The 23,635-nt window shown below is 42.6% G+C and overlaps 1 protein-coding gene across 2 annotated transcripts in view; it reads right to left on the bottom strand.

Moving 5' to 3' along the window:
• The window catches only part of LNPK (lunapark, ER junction formation factor), an 87,988-nt gene that overhangs the window by 50,157 nt on the left and 14,196 nt on the right, over positions 1-23,635 (bottom strand). The window contains exons 2-6 of one of the 2 annotated variants that reach the window (XM_068245447.1): positions 12,949-13,026; positions 7,435-7,476; positions 6,407-6,594; positions 4,794-4,852; positions 3,757-3,797 (exon numbers count right to left, since the gene is read on the bottom strand). In XM_068245447.1, coding sequence (XP_068101548.1) covers positions 3,757-3,797; positions 4,794-4,852; positions 6,407-6,594; positions 7,435-7,476; positions 12,949-12,975 — 357 coding nt within the window. In that variant the 5' untranslated portion in view covers positions 12,976-13,026. Of the gene's footprint in view, positions 1-3,756; positions 3,798-4,793; positions 4,853-6,406; positions 6,595-7,434; positions 7,477-12,948; positions 13,030-23,635 lie in introns of both variants that reach the window. The other variant, XM_068245448.1, reaches the window with a different exon arrangement.

The raw sequence follows: 23,635 nt of genomic DNA, 5'->3' as shown, positions 1-23,635 counted from the left end.
TCACTCTCTCTCTCTCACTCTCTCTCTCTCTCACTCTCTCTCTCTCTCACTCTCTCTCTCTCTCACTCTCTCTCTCTCACTCTCTCTCTCTCTCACTCTCTCTCTCTCTCACTCTCTCTCTCTCACTCTCTCTCTCACTCTCTCTCTCTCACTCTCTCTCTCAACTCTCTCTCTCTCACTCCTCTCTCTCTCACCTCTCTCTCTCTCACTCTCTCTCTCTCACTCTCTCTCTCTCACTCTCTCTCTCTCACTCTCTCTCTCTCACTCTCTCTCTCTCTCACTCTCTCTCTCTCACTCTCCCCCACCCTTAACTAATAGCGCATAAAAAACTGGTGTGCGGCTGTGAGAAAACCCCTGACAGCAGATAGGTGGAAAGTTCGAGGTCATTACTCAGAGATCAGTCCATGCACCAGAGATCACCAGTAAGATGACCTAGATAATTGTTAATCTTCAAAAATAGGATTTACCTTGGGTCCTATATTCTTATACCAATGTTCCTTTTGCAGATACAATAGTTTATCTCAGGCTTGGTTAACTTCAGGCTTACTTTAAAGTTGCAGAGCTCCATGGAGGTCCAAGAGACAGGAAGTGATAGGAAATTGAGTCTTTCAGACCCCCCCAATCACTTTTAATAACTTTCCACACTAATAAGAACTACAATACAATAAACTAGTCCTTGCTTGGGCATAGCAGCAATGGTACACAGATTTTTACTCCGGACTTCCCAGAATTCTCGCCATTCCGAGCAATTTGCTGAGGCCTTACCCAGGGGCTTGTATGATTTAGGAAGCATCTCAGAATCTCTAGAAGTGCTGCATGGACTCTTCATTGTAAGTGAGTGAGACTGCACCTTGGTAGGGCTGTTGAGAACACTTTCTGCACACTCAAGTTACTTATAACTACTAAGCAAAAGATACAGCAGTGCAGATCATGGGCTCAGCAGGTACATTAACCGTTTGTTAAAATACGTATCACTTGTACACCTGACCTGGTGCGCATTGTTTTGTTAGTTTAAGTCCAATACAATTTTAAACTTCCCTTCCTGTTACAAAAAATAAATACATAAAAAATATAGCAAATATCCTGTTCACCATCCAAGCACTAACTGTCCCAAGTGGCGTCACCTGCAACTACAGTATTCAGGTTGTCGCCATAGCAAGAGGAGCAGCTAGCTGCACCAGACATTTCCAATTTCTGGGCCAAGAAGCTAAAATGCGGCCCACAGCGCCTTTTCTGGTGGCCCCCAAAGTGCTTGACAGCTAATTTTGTGCGGCCCCGCAGGCCATAGCTGTGGTGCCACATGCAGGGGCCACCTTGTGTCGCCGCTCTTCCTCCCCCTTTGCTCACCTTTAGGTTATCAGCCACCATTGTAGCAGTCGCAGCCACTGATTAGGAGCTGCCACTATGCTAAGTGAAAACTATATATGGGTTGTATTCCATAGAAATGTTTTGATTAAATGTCACAGGCATAGTGTACCTAACAGCAAAAATTCCAATTTCACTAGTTCGTGCCCTTTAGCACGCTCAAAAATAGTTTGGACACAACTGTACCCCAGCCTACAAGCCACACAGCAGATTTACCATTTTGTATAGCTATTAGGATCATGGAGACCACATAAAATGTGAGGCCAGGGACACTACAAATCGCAATGCAGTGTTCTCCCCCAGAATTTTTTTCCAGCCGGGTGGCATGAAATAATAGCCGGGTGGCATGAAAAAGTAGCCGGGTGGGTTGAGATGAAAATGCAGGGCAACTCTGCTTACAGCATAGGAGGTGAGCCGATGACAGCCGGGTGGTCACCAAATCTAGCCGGGTGGAGCACCCGGCTAAAAGAGCCTGGGGAGAACACTGCAATTGCTTTGTGAAAGTAATTTGAGATTAGTTTTCCAGCGATTTAGGCATCATATGAACCCCAAACGCTTACAAAATGCTGCATGTCCTGCGATTGTGATTAGCCCTAATCGCAAGTGCTCCAGTGGGCTCATCACGAGAGACTTACATTAGCAAAGCAATTGGAGCTTCTGAAATCGCTCAGAAATATCGCACTAATGGGCCCCAGGCCTTAAAGGATACCTGAGGTGACATGTGACATGAGATAAACATGTGTATGTACAGTGCCTAACACACACACACACACACACACACCTGTACTGTGTTCCCTTTTTTCTTTCGCTGCCTGAAAGTTAATCAGGTATGTAAGTGGCAGTTCCTGTCTGAGTCAACTACATTGTGACCCTTACTAATAAGAAATTACAAATATAAAACACTTTCCTATCAGAAAATGGCTTCTGAGAGCAGGAAAGAGATAAAAAGGATAAATAGTTAATTGATTTTAGCTCTGACATACTTCAATGAACGGGTAATCGAGCAAAAACAATAAAACAGCAAAAACTTGAAAAGTAGATTTAAATGGAAAACAAAAAACGTGAAATATCTTTAAAAAAAGTCATATTTAGGAAAAGTTTATTTCATTTTCACCTCGGGTGTCCTTTAAAAGTCTTTTATAAGAAATAGTTTGTTTTAATAAAACTGCAATGGAGTTAGTTATTTAAGCAGGGCAATGACAAGCATACATTTAGGGCTGGTGCACACCGAGCGGGTTTTTCTGCGTTTTTTGCAGCCGCTTGCGGCTGCGGATACGCTTGGTCAATGTATCTCAATGGGGTGGTTCACACTAGAGCGGGAGGCGTTTTGCTGAAACGCATACTCCCTGGGTTAGGCATTTTTTAGATTGTGGAGGAGTTTCTGCCTCCAATGTAAAGTATAGGAAAGTATAGGAAAACCGCAAACCACTCTGAAAAACGGCAGTTCAGAGCTGTTTTGCAGGCGTTTTTGTTACAGAGGCTGGTCAGTAACAGCTTTACTGTAACAATATGTGAAATCTACTACACCAAAACCGCTTCACAAAACCGCAAAATGCTAGGTGAAACGCTACAGAAAAGAAAAAGCGTTTCAAAATCTGTTAGCATTTTGCGGATCTGCTAGCGGGTTTTGGTGTGCACCGGGCCTAAGAGGTTGGATCAGGTCAATAGCAATTTTTTATCTGGTCTACTACCTTGTAGTAGAAGCTAATAGAAATATCAATTGTGTGGATGCAAACATTAACTTTATACTGCTGTATGATAGACAAAGCTATGAAGCCATTATTTGCATGCCTCTCCCTCTCATCTCCAAAAGTCTATGTATATTAGTACGATATATACACTTAAAATTTTACACACTTTTTTGTTATACTAAGGGCTTAAAGGGAACTTAAACAGAGGTATATGGATTTTTAGTTTTAAACAATGCCAGTTGCTTGGCAGCCCTGTGATCTCTTTAGCTGCAGTAGTGGCTGAATCACGGACCTGAAGCAAGCATGCAGCTAATCCAGTCAGATTTCAGTCAGAGCACCTGATCTGTATGCTTGTTTAGGGGCTGTGGCTGAAAGTATTAGAGGCACAGGATCAGGAGGAGAGTCAGGCAACTGGTATTTGAAAACGAAAAATCCATATCCTTCTCAGTTTAGGTTCCCTTTAAACTAGCACATCGTTTAATTGTTATGTGCGCATTTTGCCATTTCAAAGGCCATGAATTTTGCACACTCCATGGTGCATTTTACTTCCATGATAAGTATAAGCACCGGAAAATGAATTTAAACACGCACAATTGCAACACACATGCAGATTTTCTGCATTTCCATAAAAAGGGAACCGCACGAGGAAATAGAAATTAAAAAAAAAAAAAAAAAAAAAAAAAAAAAAAAATTTACTTACAATTTTCTTCTTTTGTCCTTTCAATTCTTCCAGTGCATCATCTGTAAAAATGCAACATTAATATTGTGGTCAGAGAAGAGAGTATCTGTTTAACTCTAACTTCAGGGTCATTTTCAAATGAACTGGTCATGTTTCTGAGTCTGTAAACTGGCAATGTACAGATGACCCAGGTTGCCTACAATTGGACGGTATGATGGCTTGCCTTTCCGAACTTAAAGGACAACTGAAATGAGGAGAACTTGGAATCTGCCATATTTATTTCCTTTTAAACAATACCAGTTGCCTGGCAGCCCTGCTGGTCTATTAGGCTGCAATAGTGTCTGAATCACACCAGAAACATGCATGCAGCTAATCTTGTCAGAACCAGCAATGTCACAAAACACCTTCATGTGCTTGTTCAGGGTCTATGGCCAAAAGTATTAGAGGCAGAAGATCAGCAGGACAGCCAGATACCTGGTATTGCGTAAGATAAATGAATACGGCAGCCTACGTATCCCTGTCACTTCAGTTGTTCTTTAAGTTCAAGATTGAACTCCAATAAGGTCATGAAACCCGTAGTATTATTGGGAGAATATGGTTATAGATCAAGCCAAAAATTGTAGGCCCATCTTAGAGCTCTTTAACAACATTCAAATACAAATAAATTCCCGAATGGAACAAAAATAGCTAAAAATGGGCAACAATTGAGTGTCCAAATTCATTTAGAATTCAGCAAACGGTGGAGCAAAAGGGAGCTCACACTGGGTAAGGCATAATTTGGATATGTTCAGCTACATATTTGTGGCTTTCGAGTTTACATTGCAGGATCTACATGTATTGGCATATAACATGCATGTCTAATTACTGCTGGAAGTTTATAACCAAGATGCTATATCTTATCAAGCCAACTTTGATAGATAATTGTAAGCAGGAAAAGCAATTCACACTAAAAAAAACAAAAAACAAAAACAAAACAAAAAACACAAGACATTTGTCATTACACCTTTTAGGCACATTGCTCAAGAGCAGATAAAACTGGTTTGGTGGAGCAAACTTACTATTTCTTTCTGTACGCCTGGCAAACCATACAATAAGCAATGTTCTGGCACCCCATATCCTGTTCAAAAGAGACATAAGGGAACCTGTCAAAATTCATATGCTGATGAGCATCTATACAGACATACAGTATCTCACAAAAGTTAGTACACATCAAAATATTGAGTACATCTATTTTTAGCATAACTTTTCATGGGACAACATGCCCGACTCCCAACGCAACTGCGCTACTAGTTTACAGTACAACAGGATGTATACAACTTGGAGTACGGGGGTGCTGTATAGTGGCAGGTGTCCCTGGATATCACTGCAGCTGAAGAAGAACCTGGAGCAGGTATAGTATTAAAGTAAAAAGTGCAGTGTAATGTAGTTTCATGCAGTGTAGTTTAGTGCACTGCTGTGTAGCTTAGTTGGTAAGCAGCAGGGATAAAATGTAGTGTAGCTTAGAGACAGTTTTTGCTTTTTTTGGGGGGTTGGGTAAACTGTCCTTAAGATGCCCCTGCACTAGAGACACCCAAGTTTGGTTTGTTTTTTTACCTAATCTGTACCCTCTAAACCTAGGTGCGTCTTATATTCTCCCCCAAAAAATATGGTAAATACCATCTAGATCAGGTATGTCAAACCGGTCCTATGAGGGCCGAGGTCCTCACACATTTTTGATACAACTCAAATGAATTGATGGGTCTGAATCAGGAAAGGTGTGGTCCATCAGGTAGAACACATTCCTTTCTTTCGCAGTCCATCCTAAACACTGGCATGGATCTGGCCCTCCAGGCCTGGAGTTCGACACATGTGATCTAGATATTAGGTTGAGCAGAGTAAGCGGTATACCAGTATTAGAAGAAAAAACAAAAAGATCCTGACCTAACAGTGTGCATTAGTTTTAGATCAGTCAATCTTTTCCCAACTAGAACAGTAAGGTGGGAGGGGCCTGTGCAAGACGGCAATTTTTTAAATCCATGATAATGCCTTTGTTTCAATAGGAATTGTTCACAATTAAATCATTTCTGAGAGCCCCTCCCTTCATTCAAGCCTCCTCAATAAACTTGTTATTGTTAACTGCATATCGTGAAAAGGTTGCATCTGATCAGTGTTTAGCATGGAAGGTGTATAGAACTTATTGCCCAGTTCCACAACCCTGTCCTCAAGCAGAACATGCATAAACCATATGTAAAAAAGCGGCAAAATAAATAAATAAATAAAAAAAATTTAAAGTCCAGCAAACAGCGCTCAAGGCTCCAGACTCCATTTAAGTCAATGGGAAGCAAAATATATCACCAAGGACTAGTAAGTGATAAAAAAAAAAAAAAAAATCTGTAGTTAAGTCAGAAATAATGCGCCTCTTTTTGTGAATTTCGATTTTTGCGGGAATTACTGACTTTTGCGGGCTTTTACTGCACTTTTTACGAATGCGGGAAAACAATGCGTACAATTTTACGCATGCGGCAAATGATGCGTAAAATTTTGTGAATGTCAAGATGGTCTTATTTCAGTCAGGAATTTACCGCAAGTGCATTTCCGCTTGTGGAAAATGATTGTGAATAGAGCCCAATGTTACCTTTTACATCTTAAAAACATGAAAATCTATCAGAAAATTAAAGACTGGCAGACTTACAATACAGGAAAAAGCAGAAATGGTATGAAGCTCAGTAATCTGGCTGGTAATCCATCAGGAATATACCACATGTAAACAACTATACACATCACAAGGTACAAAATAGTGGAATGCAGAAGCAGCCTTCCAACCCAGATCTTCCTCAGCTTCTGGTTCTTATCCTGAAATTCTTCTAAAGACTGAATTTCCTAAAAAAGGAAAAAACAAATGTCAATACGTAAAACGTAAAAAAAAGTAAGTAAAACTTAAGTTAAAGTAGTCCCCAATTAACTGCATTCACACATTGCATCAAATTAAAAAAAAAAAAAAAAGTTCTTACGAGCCAGCAGCTGCCCACTTGCATTCATCAAATCAGTACTGAATGTCCGTCACTTGTCTCTAGTCTGCTCTACAAACCGAATATGGAAAGAATATTGAAGCTTATAAAAACAATGGAAGAGGTACAAAGTCCAAGCTTCCAGAAGGAGGGGGTAAGGAGGAGAACAATTTCCTCAGCTGGCACGCCGACATCTCACTGAGGCATTGGGTACATTTTCACCAGAATAGGCCCCATCACCAAGAATCTAGAGTGGCAACAAGGCCTAATCCTCAAGAGTGTTTTATGATCCAAAGAGTTATCAGTGAAGCCTGGTACACATCCAGTTGTGGATGTTAGCCAGAATAAGTAATAAACCCATCTTCTTGGATTCCTCAGGTCCAGCTGAATTTGACTTCCTGCCCCTGGACATGCAAAGACACAAAGGAGATCCCTCACAAGCACCCTATACAATAACAGGACATGCCACATTTTGGTAGACTATATACTGTATGTAAAAGGTAGTTGTAATTTGCACAGCATGGATACCGTGCTGAGCTACTGCCTATGAAAGGGGGGGGGGAAACGGGTGCATACGAGGAAATCTTCAGATTACTGGTTAGTCAAAGGATCAAAAAAAAAAAAAATGTAATTTATACTGTATATTAAAGTACAATAAACATTTTGAATTGTAATATTGTACGGCTTTTATCTTGTAACATTTCAACAGTACCTTCTCCATCTTCTCCAAAACTTCCACCGTGGAGGGTTTTGCCTGGTAATGACAAAGGGGCAAGTCACCATCGCAGGGAAAAAAAAAATTGATTTTCAGGATGCACTAAAAAACAATCCCCTTAGTTACCGGTATCTCAGTTATCCCAATCAAACAAAAACAATCTTTCTTCCTTTGCTTAGAGGGTAGAGATGACCAATGAGATGCAAATGTCCCCAAACATTCAAATGTCCTGTAAAATATATGCAGTTTAACATTGGACCAATGAGAATAACTAAATTTGTAATGGTCCAAGTCCAACCTGCATATAATTTACATCAAATTTGAATGTTAGAAGAAATTTGCATCTTGATCATCATCGAACATCTTTACATAAGGAGGTATGCATTTAAATGCTATAGAAAACTGCATATTTGTTGTTGAAAAGCTTTTGCATCATGAAGCATTTTCACATCACCTGCTGTGTTAATCTGCAGTATCAGCCAAGCACTGGACTGTGTTGAACGAACAATTCAATTTTATTTCCACATATGGTTTAGGGGAGAGTAGCCAATGTTTTGCAACTCTTAAAAAGTGTGATAAAACGCTTACATAGCATTCAATAAAAATGTGTTTTCCTACGTATTATCCAGTTACCATATTTGCTTTTGTGCACAATATTGTCAGGTTAGAAATTACAAGTTCCCAAAGAACAGTTTATCTGCTCTGAAAGCTGCCATTGTAATTTACTGCACAGCTCCTGTATGTATATATTAAAATACATCTAGTGATCTCTTCTTAGCTCTCTCTCATTCTACTATGTATGCAGCTCAGTTGCAGCAGTGCAGCTAATGTTTACTAATTGTAGCTAACAAAAGGAATATAAACAAAAGATAATGATATAATTTGGCAACAAGCTTTCCATTGAAGAATAATGTGCTGTGTTTAACTGTTTGAATGCTGTCCTGCTGCCATTATCTATGGCAATCGGTTTAAGGCTGTAAATCTTTTAGAGCAAAGAAGAAATTGTGAATTTCATACCACTTTAACAGTGAGTGAAAACCACTTTCCCTATCCACATGCGAGCGGTTAGTAGGCCGCACATTTTTAGTTTGTGCATGGAGGGCCTAGGCTCTTGTAGCCATGCATGTGAGCACTGTTGTACAGAAGTTTTACATAGTCAACACAATGAGTGTAGCTTGACGTTTGTCAGCTGCGAGTTACGGCTAGAGATGATCAGTGAGATAATTTTCCAACTTCATTAAAAGTTATATTGTAAAATACACACAGCTTAGAACTGGGCCAATATAAATAGGTAGCAACTTCACCCAACTGGAACAGTCCCAAGCTGCATGTGATTTGCAAGAAAATTTGCATCTCACTAAAACCTCCTAACCAAAATTCCACATTGATCTCATTCAGCAGTTTTCCAGTGTTTGCATTGAGGCATAAACAGGACAAAAAAAAGTAAATACATACACACAAACATCATTATGCAAGTAACCAGTTTGTCTGCTTATCTCCTGACTCACTCCCATGGAGAAAAGAAAGCCAGCTGGCACAATCTGAACATTTTGAAGATCAAAAACAAGGTGTAAATTATAAAATGTATTTCCTATTGAATGCTTAATCCAATGTCGCTTCATGGAGCTCCCCTTTACAGCTTTACTACATGCACACAACCAAAGTGCAATTCTGTCTGGCTGCACCTATGATTTATATGGGCTGCAGGGGGGGAAAAAAAAAATTGTAGGCCCCATGCAAGGTGTTCTTCAGATCTCCTTCAGGTAAAAATATTGTGGGCTTCCCTTCCTAGGTCATAGTACCCAAGTAATAATCCCAGACAAGCATATGCGTTTGCATCTGCCACGGGCTACCAAATCGCCGCTTCTCGGCCCCTGTATACATGGAAGATTGAGATCCCCATTGGGCTGCAAAAGACCAATCGGAAACTCGGCAACAGTGAGAATTCTCATTGGTGCTTTGTGAACCAATTAAAATAGAGAGATTCGGCCTAATGCAGCCTCAAACTTCATGCAGGCCACTGTACTATCCCTGCGCAAAAAAACCCTCCAGCTACCGCCCACTCTCCCTTTTCCCCTTTGCTTTAAAACTTCTTCAGTGTCTGATTCACAAACGCTTGACCCAGTACCTCAATGCCAACTCCCTGCTAGACCCACTGCAATCTGGATTTTGGCCTGCCCACTCAATTGAAACCGCTCTCACCAAAGTGGTCAATGACCTGGCCTTAGCTAAAGCTGAAGGCAAATACTCAATTATCCACTTCCTTGACGTTTTAACAGCTTTTGATACAGTGGACCATCCCCTACTCCTCCAGTCTATGGGCATTCATGACCTCGCCCTGGCTCTCATCCTACCTCTCCAGCCACTCCTTCAATGAGTCCTCATCCACTTTTCAGTGTGAGTCCCCCGAGGCTCTGTCGAAGGCCCCCTGCTCTTCTCCCTATACGCATCCTCCATTGGCAAGGTTATCTTCTCCATGGGTTTTAACTAACATTTGTATGCAGATGACACCCAAATCTACCTCCACACCCCTGACCTATCCACCCCTACCATGGACAAGGTCTCCTGCCCCTCAGCCATCTCCTCCTGGATGTCCGCTAGGTTCCTGAAACTAAACAGAGACAAAGCAATTTATGATTTTTCCCACCACGGCCATCGCTGACCCTCCCAGATGTGAATGTCACGGTTAACCACATTACCATTCTCCCTACCTCAAGCCCGCTGTCCGGGTGTCACCCTGAACTCCACAATCTCCTTCACACACACACCCTCCCCCCCCCCCCCCCCCCATCCAAAACCTCAGAAAATCCTGCAACTTCCACCTTTGTAACATATGCAAGATTCGCCCTTTCCTGACCTCTCACCACCAAACTCCTCATCTATGCTCTCAATTTCTCGCCTTGACTACTGTAATGCCCTCCTGTGTGGCCTACCTATGACCCGAAATGCCCCGCTGCAATCCATCATGAATGCGGCAGCCAGAATAATCCACTCCTCCCACTGCTCCACCAAAGCAGACCCCCTCTGTGAATCACTCCACTGGCTTTCTATCCAGTCCAGAATCACATTCAAGATGCTCTGTCTGGCCTACAAATCAGTCCACAAAACCTGCCCAACCTACATTTCTGATCTTACTCAGGAGGTACACACCTAGCCGCTCGCTCCACACCTTCAAAGAACTTCGCCTGACCGCCCCCCGCATCACCCAGTCCCATGCACGACTCTAGGACCTCAAGAGCTGCTATAACACTATGGAACTACCTACTTCTCTCCCCTCCCCCCATATTAGGGTTTCCCACTCCAACATCTTCAAGAAGGCCCTCAAAACTCACCTTTTCACTCCCCCTCACTGGAGCTCTAAACCCGCAGCTGAATTCTGGGCCCCTACCTCTCCCACTAGATTGTAAGCCTTCGGGCAAGGTCCTCATGTCTCAAACCTATTCATGCACCTCCATTACCGTACACGCATCCTATGGATCTGAGTGAAATAGACTTCCCTAATCTCCATGCTCCCATCCAATGACTAAGCATTACCTTGTACTCATACTGTGTCCTGTGTGATCTGGTTTGCACATATTCCTGTATTGTCTTATTGCTGTATGTCACCCCAAAATATTGTTTGTAACTTTAATGTCCAGCACTGTGTAATATGTTGGTGCATTATAAATAAAAAAAAAATATGGAAAGCCCCATACATCTGTTGGCCTCCAGACTGTTTTTAGAGTGGGACCGAGCAGCAGCAATCAGCTGCGGGATAGGTGAGCGGTGATCGCTTTGGACAGTGGATGGACTTGGAGCTGATGCAAAATGGATGGAGGGCATCCACCTGGAGGATGCGCTCACTGTGTCCATTTTTCATCCGGTCTAGTGAAAACACAGCCTAAGGGTGAATACACACATTCCATTTTGATTGGCCAATTTTTCACTTCAGTGTAGTATGACAGCCTACCTGCACAATCTGTTCATAGTATTCAAAATCTGCTGACCCTCCTACTACTTGGCAGTGGTAAAATTGGACGGGTCTACCAAGCTGTATGCTCAAGAGTACACCATGAGATTATTTTTGGCAGACAGTTGCTTGATAGATAATTTCCGACAGGTCGGATCCGATTGATAGTTTTCTGATCAATTTTCTCATAGACGTAAATGGAAATTGATTGGAAAAACGATTGTAAAGTAGTTCCGAAAGTAAATCTGCCATAAAAACTCATTGTGTATTGCTGGTTGCCAGAGAGGTAAAAGCGCTGCTCTCTCCACAGGGGGTAATGTAGGTACACAGTCAGACATTAGCAGATAAGAAAAAGTGGCAATAAATTCCAACAACATACTCATTGAGAATCAATGGAAGGAGTAGTGAGACTCCAAATCCATGGCAAGGAAGCTGGTTAAAAGTTTTTAGATAATTGCAGTATCTAAAGGACAAATGTTACACTTCATGATAGACCAGATTATTTGAGGTCTGGTCACACTAAAATTTGTATTACTCATTTTCTGGTAAGTGATGTTACGTCACATTTTAATTGTAGCAGCAGAAATTACTGTGCATGATAGTTTAGCAGCAATCTCTGAACATACACAATTCTTGGCTAATGAGCGGTCTGTTCTATAGAGGGGTAGGGATATACCCTGCTGCAGGGACTAAAATTCCAGCTAGACTACAATAGAGGTTGGCTGTTTGCTATCCGACAAAATGGGTCACCAACAGCTTCATCGATATTTGGGAACACCAATAATCAAGATTTTCAACAGCCACAAATAATTAGGCTATTAACATAAAGCTGTGGACACTATATATGACAGAACAACCACCTCTACCAAGAGTCTAGCATATGAACCCACCCGTTGGGCCTCTCCTCATCCCACAAAAATTATAAAACACCTGAATAGAGAGGGATATGGAGGCTGCCATATTTATTTCATTTTAAACAATACCAGTTACCTGCCATTCCCGCTGATGTGGCTGCAGTAGTGTCTGAATCATACCTGAAACAAGCATATGACTATTTCAGTCAGACATCTGATCTGCATGCTTGTTCGTCGTATGAATAGTACACACTATGCAATTTCCCGTCAGATAGTCAATTGGTCTATTTCCAACAGGTCTGATCTGATTTTGGTTTTTCTGTTCAATTTTGTATAGAAGCAATCAGAAAAATCAATCAGAAAAACGACATGTAGGAAATAATCAATTCCACCCGTCTGACAGGAAATTTCAAGATGCGTGCCAGGTATGAAGACAAAGTATTACAGGCATTGTTTAAAAGTAAATAAATATGGCAGCCTTGATGGCCCTCTCAGTTCAAGTGTATTTTAACTAAATAGGTTGAGTTTCTGAACCAAAAGTGGAATTTCCCTATATAAAAAAAAAAAAAATATGCATGTCAATGCCCTTGAAGCCATCCAATAAAGATATTGCAGATTGCTGCACATGTAAGGTTTTCTTTTAGTTTTAGAGAAAACATCAGTAAAGATTATGTCGATTATGTAAGGGCTTAGTAGTGAGAGACTTACCTTCCACCTAGAAATAAGAGAACCCATGATGCAGGGCGGGCTCAGCTTACAGCACACCAGATGGTAACGCGTTTAAACCTGAAATTAGAATGAAGACCTACACTCAATTTATATAAAGAGGGGGGGGGGGGGGGAACAAACACACAGGTATGCATAAACTTTACATTCAGACTTTAACTGCATAAAAAGGTCAGCAAATGTTTGCAGCAGGAAAAGGACTTGGGATACATGGAAACTGTCTTTGTCATCACAATATCCACAACTCATGCATTTTGTGGTCAATTAACCAAACCAAAAGGGACATTTATGTGAATTTTGTTAGAAGCAATGTAATGAAAATTACCGGTTGAGGCAATTAGTAACGCCTAAACACTCAGTCACTGCTTCTGGCAGGTCAAACGAAAGACATTTTGGAAGCTCAAGTTAGATGGTTGCAAGCTGTATCTGGTGCCATAGACTGCAGTGTGTGAGAAAACGCGGAAAAGCAGCCGCAAGTACTCAGAGTAAGGCGGCTGATTCCGCGTTCAACATGGCGGCTTGCGCGCAGGGACCTGCATTTACTGGCCTGACGGAACGCAGAGAAACCGCCGCATGCCCAGAGAACAGGGCGGCGGATTCCGCGTCCGACGCGGCGGTTTGTACGCATAGGCCTACTCCTGTCTGTACTGCTGAACGTGGAGAAAACGCCGCACGCTCAGACAGCGGTGCGGCGGATTCCACATCCAAAACAGCAGAGGCATTGCAACACATGTCTGGTGTGGCTGGGACTGATAGTCCACACAGGTTCAGAAGGACGCGTGCGCGCGCGGAGAGGCAGAGCATTTATAATAGTCAGAGGGGTGTCAGCTGACCAGGCCGGTCAGCTGACAATTCTTCCAGTTATCATTGGTCCAGCACTTAGGGGAGGCGCAGGAGAGCGCTGGTGTATATATACTGGGTGCTGGTCATTCCTCTGGTGTTGCGATCACTACGTGGTAGCACTCAGACCCTGTCAGTATCTGTGTTACTTTAGACCAGTTTCCAAGGTGTTGATGACCATGGAACTCACACCTTCGTTTAGGAATTGTTGATTATTTGTTATGACCTGCTTTCCTGACCATTCTTCTGATCTCTGATTTTGTACCTTTGTCATTCTGATACCCTGTTGCTGAACTCTGCTAGTCTCAAGATTCTGCATCTCTCTCCTGTTTCTGTACTTTGTCCGTGTGTTAACGACCTGGCCTGCCCGACCTCAAGAACTATCTCTCCTGTTGAGAGATAGTTCACAGATCTGTCAGTGACACTCCTCCATTGGTGTCACTCACGTTCTGTCCTTCCCACTCTCAGCCTGACTCCTCCCTGCGGAGAGTTCAGACCAACGGAAGGAACTTGCTCAAGAGCAATACTCCTTATTGCTCTAGCACCTGTTATTCAGGTGCAGTCCTCAAAGTATTACGGTTGCACCAAAACACTCATCACTCAGGTGTCCAGAGGTTAGAGATATATCTGATTATCGGTGATACTGCAGATCATCAATAATCAGATATAGATAGATAGATAGATCTCTCTCTCTGCATTCTCGGTGATACTGCAGATCACCGGTAATCAGATCCTCTCTGTGTTACACCGATCGTTACACAGTGCTTCCAAAAATGGATGATGGGTGCATAGTGGTGGATCCAGTCAAATATGCTGATTGAGGTGGTCAATCGATGTACTTTATTAAGTTAAGGTCTGGGGAATTTGAAGGTCAGTGTAACTCAAAATGTGATTTTTTTTTTTTTGAGAGAGAGAATGCAGCCCTCTGCCAGTCAGTGAAAGTCCAGTATCTGAACTATACCAATTGCAGATTTTCTTTGCAACAATGAAACCTCATGAGCATGGATGCAGTAAGCAGTCGACTGGTCCAAAGGCCCACTCACAAATAGGGATTGCTATACACAGACATCTTGTGGGAATCTTGCTGACAGGGCTTTGGAGTTCGTACAAAAATAACTCTTACTCCAACTCCTCAGTTTATGATTCCACTGACTCAGAATCCTCTACATTGCATATAACTATCAGATTATATATAACAATCTGCAACTGGTGTAAGGTCAACTCAGCGCGCCCTTACTAGACAACCACGTGGGGTGCGCGTGTATGGAGAGTGGAGTGCGACCGGAGCCTGCTGGGACAAGCGGAGGCAGCGGAATCAGGGCCGGCGCTACCATAGAGGCAGAGGAGGCAGCTTGCCCCAGGGCCCCAGAGCTTGTTGGGGCCCCCAGTGGCTACAAGAGGAAAAAAAAAAATTTTCAAATCGGCCTTATAGTTTGAGAAAATCGATTTTAAAAAGTTTCAAAGGACCATAGAGCGTCGAGGAGTGACAGTCTGCATGTAAACAGCCCGCTGGTGACGTGTTGCGTGTCGCTAGCATGGCAGTTTGATTTATGGGGACAGCAGTGGGGGGGGGGGGGGGCGGGGAGACAGTATGGTAACAGGCTGGTGATCATATGCAGAGCCAGCCTCTGTGTGCTAGTAGGATTCTTAAAACCCACCTTGCACCATAGAGGAGGCAGGGGATTGGTGGAGAGTGACAGTCTGCATTTAAACAGCCTGCTAGCAACATGCTGCCTGTCGCTAGCACAGCTGTTTGATTTTGACAGCAGGGGACAGCAGAGCGCGGGGGGGGGGGGGGAAATTAACAGAGGCTGGTGATTATATGCAAAACCAGTCTCTAGGATTGTTAAAACCCAACTCGGGTTCCCTTTAAGCTCATGTCCTTCACCTTTACCTGCAGGCAAGACCTCTTTACACAGGACTCCTGATTGACAAGCAGCTGTGTAGCCAAAGCAATAGAGAGCCATACATCAAATGGGCTACTGCACATGAAACGCTGCCATGGGGAGAGAGAGTGTGAGTGGTACACACCATTCAATTTCCCCATCAGATCAATGGGTCAAATCAATTTCCAACAGGTTTGATAAGAATTGATAGTTTTTTCCAATTACATTATGTATAAAAATTGATAGGAAAATGGAGTAGAAACCTGATCGGATATCAGGTGGGAAATTGCTTGGTGTGTATCAGGCATCAGAAGTTATTGCACCTGTGTTCTTTGACATCACAACACTTCTTCAGTTATCCATATTACTGCTACTGTAGTTTCCTCTGAACTGCAGCAGGGCATCTCTTGTTCATCATTTCCCCAAAGGAGAGGATGGCCGGCTCAGAGTATACAAACTGTGCAGTAGACTAAGATCCATTTAGGAGACTTACCTCCTACACGTATATGAAGCTTTAGAGGTCATGCACAATTGGTAGCTTAGGCCAAGGAATGAAAAGCATGAGTTTCCACTACTGCCAGCACGAAAGGACACCTCTAGCAAAGCCCACTCGCTCTGCTATTTAAATAGCCTACCAAGTCCTTATGAGAAGGTCACATAGCAGATCCCAACATCAATCACAGCACTACTTGTACAACACTAATGTCACAGGCTGTTTCTCCATCCTTCATTCCGCTGTAAGTATACAAGCTTATGAAAATCAAAGCAAACAAAAACCAAACCACATTCCAGCTCTTCCCTGACTTTGCTTTTCAAATCGCTTTGCTATGCTACAGCACTGTGTCGCTCTGACCCACAGAACAATGTCACGCGAGGGAGGAATGCTTATTGCTAATACAGTTCCCGATTTCGTGGATCTCTATTCACCTTTCTGGCAAACTGGCTCAACAGGCTAAAAGGTGGCCACACAATAAAATTATCCAAATTTATGGCAATTCGACAAAGTATCGGTTGTACAGAAAAATGTAAAGCTTTTATCTTATTTCGTTCAACTGATCAGATCAAAGTTCACTTTTGTGAAAATTTACTGGTGTAGGGTAGAGTTTGAAGTCTGAAGCCAGATTAAAAAATGGCGTTTAAGCTTATATTCAGCAGGGGCATGTTTGCCCCTGCTAAACCGGCGCTATCCCGTGGCATAACGAGGGGTCTTTACGCCCCGAAATCCCCCCTGCAAAATACACGACCAACTTGGTCGTGGATTTTGCTGCCCCTGTGCACTTCCGTGTGAGGCAGGGCTATGAGCTGCAGCCCTGCCTCATACGCGTCTGTCAGTGGCGGATCTTCTCCTCTCCCAGTGAAGGCAGACTGAGAAGGGCGGGGGAGAGGCGGAGATCCGCCGCTGATTGACGCGTGTGAGGCAGGGCTGCAGCTCATAGCCCTGCCTGACACGGAAGCGCTCCCCGGAGGTAGCAGGGGGGTGGGGGGATTTGGGGGGTAAAGACCCCTCGTTATGCCGCAGGATAGCGGCATTTTAGCTGGGGCAGACATGCCCCTGCTGAATATAAGGTTAAAAGCCATTTTTAATCTGGCTTCAGACTCTCTTTAAACATATTAATCTACAGACCCAGGCAAGTTTAGCGTATTCAATCATTTTCCATAATCGGGCATGGAGAATATATACCTAGATAGAGCTATATAGAGATCACTGCCGTAGCACATCTTATAAGAGTGATAATATATTATAAAAAATATATCTGTATACACCAGCCTTTCTCAACCTTTTTACCCTGGAGGAACCATGCAAGTAACTGTTGGGTCTCAAGGAACCCCTGCAAACAATTTTTTAATCTCGAGGAACCCCTGCATTTATTTTTCCTGAGGCATGGCCTTTAAAAGTAGGTGAGGCTGTAAATTTAATTAACTCCTATTACACTGCCACTCATTCTACTGTGCTCATGATTATTCTGATCCCCAATTTAGTGCTTCTTATTACAGTACCCCCTATTATAATGTGCTCTATTATACTTCCCCCCCACGATGGCAGAAAATTCCAGGGAACCCCTGCAGAGTCCTCAAGGAACCCTGGGGTTCCAGGGAACCCTGGTTGAGAAAGCCTGGTATACACATATACACAATGGGATGTGAAAGTTTGGGCAACCTTGTTAATGGTCATGATTTTCCTGTATAAATCAGTTGTTACGATAAAAAAAAAAAAAAAAAGTCGGTCAAATACATCATATATATGAGACACACACACAGTGATATTTGAGAAGTGAAATTAAGTTTATTTTATTTACAAAAAGTGTGCAATAATTGTCTTAAAATTAGGCAGGTGCATAAATTTAGGCACCACAAAAAAGAAATTAAGTCAATATTTAGTAGATCCTCATTTTGCAGAAATTACAGCCTCTAAACGCTTCCTGTAGGTCCAATGAGAGTCTGGATTCTGGTTGAAGGTATTTTGGACCATTCCTCTTTACAAAACATCTCTAGTTCATTCAGGTTTGATGGCTTCCAAACACGGACAGCTCTCTTTAACTCATACCACCCATTTCCAATTATATTCAGGTCTGGGGACGGACATGGCCATTCCAGAACATTGTACTTGTTCCTCTGCATGAATGCCTTAGTTGATTTTGAGCAGTGTTTAGGGTCGTTGTGTGGTTGAAATAACCAGCCCCAGCGCAGCTTCAGCTGTCACCGATTCCTGGACATTGGTCTCCAGAATCTGCTGATACTGAGTGGAATCCATGTGTCCTTCAACTTTGACAAGATTCCCAGTCCCTGCACTGGCCACACAGCCACAAAGCATGATGGAACCACCACCATATTTTACTGTAGGTAGCAGGTGTTTTCCTTGAAATGTTTTGTTTTTCCTCCATGCATAACGCCCCTCGTTATGCCCAAATAACTGAATTTTAGTTTCAGCAGTCCACAGCACCTCATTCCAAAATGAAGCTGGCTTGTCCAAATGTGCTTTAGCATACCTCAAGCGGCTCGGTTTACGATGTGGGCAGAGAAAAGGCTTCCTCTGCATACAGCGTCTCCTTGTGTAAAGTGCGCCGAATGGTTGAACGATGCACAGTAACTCCATCTGCAGCAAGATGATGTTGTAGGTCTTTGGTGCTGGTCTATGGGTTGACTGACAATTCTCACCATTCGTCACTTCTGTTTATCCGAGATTTTTCTTGGTCTGCCACTTCGAACCTTAACTTGAACTGAACCTGTTTTTTTTCCCCATTTCCTCAATATGTTCCTATCTGTGGAAACAGATAGCTCAAATCTCTGAGAAAGCTTTCTGCATCCTTCCTCTAAACCATGATGGTGAACAATCTGTCTTCAGGTCATTTGAGAGTTGTTTTGAGACCCCCCCCCCCCCCCCATGTTGCTACTCGTCAAAGACATTTAAAAAGAGGGAAACTTACAATTTACCCCCTTAACCTCCTTAGCGTTAATCCCGAGTCACGCTCGGGACGTAAAGCCGCTGAACAGGGTGGTAATCCCGTACTTGAGTGAGTTTCATGCATGAGCTGTTGCAGACCTTTCTGAGGTATGTTTTTCTTCTTGTTTTTAGGGTCTAAAAGCTTGTGAAAAAAAAATGTTATGGCTTTTAGACCTTAAATCTGGAAATAACGCCAGGGAGGTTAAATACTCTTATAATTGGATTCATCTGTGTATGTAGGTCAGGGGTCACTGAGCTTACCAAGCCAATTTGAGTTCCAATTAGTTCTAAAGGCTCTGGAATAAATACAATGACAACAGTGCCCAAATTTATGCACCTGCCTAATTTTGTTTAAACAATTATTGTGCACTTTCTGTAAATCCAATAAACTTAATTTCACTTCTCAAATATGACTGTCTCATAGGATATATTCAACTGACTTTTATCGTAACAAACGATTTATACGGGAAAATCATGACAATTAACAAGGTTGCCCAAACGTTCGCATTCCACTGTGTATACACACACACACACACACACACACACACACACACACACACACACACACACACACACCTTGCCTTGCAGCGCTGGGTCCCCGGTTTGAATCACATTCAGGTCAACATCTGCAAGGAGTTTGTATGTTCTCCCTGTGTCTGTGTGGGGTTCCTCTGGGCACTCCAGTTTCCTCACACATGCCAAAAACATACAGATAAGTTAATTGGCTTCCCCTTAAATTGGCCCTAGACTATGATACATGCACTACACGATACACACATAGCTATATGCCTATGGTAGGGATTAGATTGTGAGCCTCTCTGAGGGACAGTTAGTGACAAGACAATATACTCTGTACAGCGCTGCGTAATAGGTCGGTGCTATATAAAGATTATATATACATACGAATTCTGAGCATGCTTCAAATATAATCCCTACCCCAAAATAAGCCTTAGCAGAAGTTAGAGGATGAGGCGGCCAGCAGTCAGTGAAGGTGCTGATCATGCATTAGTCCGGTCATCTCAGCACACAGCAAGGTTATCAACTGTGATATTAGCTGATCAGTACATTGCACAAGAGGAAGAAGCAGCCAGCAAGCGGGGACACTGCAGTGCCGATAGTGCACCAGTCTGGTCACCCCAGCTGTGTGCAATCTCTGCCCTGTCATCCCGACAGGGCAGGTGTCTGATCAGTACAGTAGCATACCTTTAAATCCAGAGACAGCACAGTACAAAGGAACAGCAAATGTTCTGCTGAGAGACACTTCCTGATAGAAATATAAGGCATCCCTTGAAAATAAACCCTAGCACAAGTCCCATAATGAATTTGCCTTTATGAATCATGACTGTGGCTGTCAGACTCCTGCAATGCATTGTGGGACTTGCAGTGCCTTAACAGCTGGAGAGCCAAGTTTGCAGATCACTGCCCTAGCACATCTTAGAGTGGCCATACATTGTACAATTTTTCATTTTTTTTCGATTAGATAATTTAGTTCGATTATTCCGTTAGATCGAACATAAAGATTTTTCCAGCATGTCCGATCAGATTATTAAAAACCACACACCCCGGGATAATCGTTCGAATTTCTTGATCGAAAAAAAAATAATTCAACTTTCATTTAATTCGATCATTTAGATCGAACAAATGGGATAATCGACCGTTTTTATTGTACCATGTATGGCCATCATTAGAGTGACAGATACATATACACAACCACACAGGGGTGGGCCAAAATAATGGAAACACCCAACATTGCGGCATCATAATCTTTGAACATGTTAAGCAACCAAAACTTGACATATGTTACATTTTTTTTTGTTTATTATTTGATATGTTTAACCACTTCCCCACCGAGGGGATTTACCCCTGAAACACCAGAGCAATTTTCACCTTTCAGCGCTCCTTCCATTCATTCGTCTATAACTTTATTATTACTTATCACAATGAAATGAACTATATCTTGTTTTTTTCGCCACCAATTAGCCTCTCTTTAGGTGAGACATGCCACGAATTATTTTATTCTAAATGTGTTTTAAATGGGAAAATAGGAAAAAAATGTGGGGAAAAAAAAAAATCTCAGTTTTCGGCCATTATAGTTTTTAAATAATGCATGCTACTGTAATTAAAACCCATGAAATGTATTTGCTTATTTGTCCCGGTTATAAAACCGTTTAAATTATGTCCCTATCACAATGTTTGGCGCCAATATTTTATTTGGAAATAAAGGTGCATTTTTTTAATTTTTGCATCCATCCCTAATTACAAGCCCATAGTTTATAAAGTAACAGTGTTATACCCTCTTGACATAAATATTTAAAAAGTTCATTCCCTAAGGTAACTAGTTATTTATTTTTTTATTAAAAAAAAAATAAAAAAAAAATTGGGAAGTGTGGGAGGTAATGAGTCAATGTTATTGTGTAAAAGTAATGTATTTATATATGTAAAATGCTTTAGGGTGTAGTTTTACTATTTGGCCACAAGATGTCCACAGTGAGTCTTTGTTCATGCAACCTGTAAGCGCCCGGAAGGACGCTTATAGGAAGCACTATGAGGCTGGGAAAAATCACAATGATCGCGCTGTTTCTCATAAAAGCAGCAGATCATTGCGGGGGCTTAGATCAACGAACGGGAATAGATTTTCCCGTTCATTGATCTCCGGGCGAGCGGGCAGCGCGCGCACGAGCGACAGGAGCGTGGACGGTACGGATTTCTCCGTCCCTTGGTTTTAGAAGGATGGAAAAAGGGACGGAGAAATCCGTACCGCGGGGGGTAAAGTGGTTAAAAGGGACTCCGAGCTCTAAATAAAAATGAAATTGGTACTCACCTTGGGCTTTCTGCAGCCCACCGTAGGTCGAGAGGTCCCACAGCATCCATCTGGCTCTTCTCCCAGGCCTTCGCTCAGAAATGGCTTCCGGCGACACTGGGCCCGAGTGTCGGGCTCCTTTCTGAAACATCTCTTCTGTCGTCACCACGGCGGCAGTACTGCGCATGCGCGATATACAGATATAGATAGATTCTAATGAAGTTGAACATCTCATCTGGCCACCATAATCCCCAGACCTCAACATTGAGCATTTACAGTGGCTTGCAAAAGTATTCCGTCCCCTTGAAGTTTTCCACAATTTGTCACATTACTGCCACAAACATGAATCAATTTTATTGGAATTCCACGTGAAAGTTCAATACAAAGTGGTGTACACGTGAGAAGTGGAACGAAAATCATACATGATTCCAAACATTTAAAAAAAAAAAAATAACTGCAAAGTGGGGTGTGCATAATTATTCAGCCCCCTGAGTCAATACTTTGGAGAACCACCTTTTGCTGTAATTACAGCTGCCAGTCTTCTAGGGTATGTCTCTACCAGCTTTGCACATCTAGAGACTGAAATCCTTGCCCATTCTTCTTTGCAAAACAGCTCCAGCTTAGTCAGATTAGATGGACAGCGTTTGTGAACAGCAGCTTTCAGATCTTGCCACAGATTATCGATTGGATTTAGATCTGGACTTTGACTGGGCCATTCTAAAACATGGATATGTTTTGTTTTAAACCATTCCATTGTTGCCCTAGCTTTATGTTTAGTGTTGCTGTCCTGCTGTAAGGTGAACCTCCGCCCCAGTCTCAAGTCTTTTGCAGACTCCAAGAGGTTTTCTTCCAAGATTGCCCTGTATTTGGCTCCATCCATCTTCCCATCAACTCTGACCAGCTTCCCTGCCCCTGCTGAAGAGAAGCACCCCCAGAGCATGATGCTGCCACCACCATATTTGACAGTGGGGATGGTATGCTCAGAGTGATGTGCAGTGTTAGTTTTCTGCCACACATAGCATTTTGCATTTTGGCCAAAAAGTTCCATTTTAGTCTCATCTGACCAGAGCACCTTCTTCCACATGTTTACTGTGTCTCCCACATGGCTTGTGGCAAACTGCAAACGGGACTTCTTATGCTTTTCTGTTAACAATGGCTTTCTTCTTGCGACTCTTCCATAAAGGCCAACTTTGTGCAGTGCACGACTAATAGTTGTCCTATGGACAGATTCCCCCACCTGAGCTGTAGATCTCTGCAGCTCGTCCAGAGTCACCATGGGCCTCTTGATTGCATTTCTGATCAGCGCTCTCCTTGTTCGGCCTGTGAGTTTAGGTGGACGGCCTTGTCTTGGTAGGTTTACAGTTGTGCCATACTCCTTCCATTTCTGAATGATTGCTTGAACAGTGCTCCGTGGGATGTTCAAGGCTTTGGAAATCTTTTTGTAGCCTAAGCCTGCTTTAAAATTTCTCAATAACTTTATCCCTGACCTGTCTGGTGTGTTATTTGGGACTTCATGGTGTTGCTCCCAATATTCTCTTAGACAACCTCTGAGGCCGTCACAGAGCAGCTGTATTTGTACTGACATTAGATTACACACAGGTGCACTCTATTTAGTCATTACCACTCATCAGGCAATGTCTATGGGCAACTTACTACACGCAGACCAAAGGGGGCTGAATAATTCCGCACACCCCACTTTGC

Source organism: Hyperolius riggenbachi, chromosome 7 (genome assembly GCF_040937935.1).
Source record: "Hyperolius riggenbachi isolate aHypRig1 chromosome 7, aHypRig1.pri, whole genome shotgun sequence".
NCBI lineage: Eukaryota > Metazoa > Chordata > Amphibia > Anura > Hyperoliidae > Hyperolius > Hyperolius riggenbachi.
This window is presented reverse-complemented; position numbering and strand designations above follow the sequence as displayed.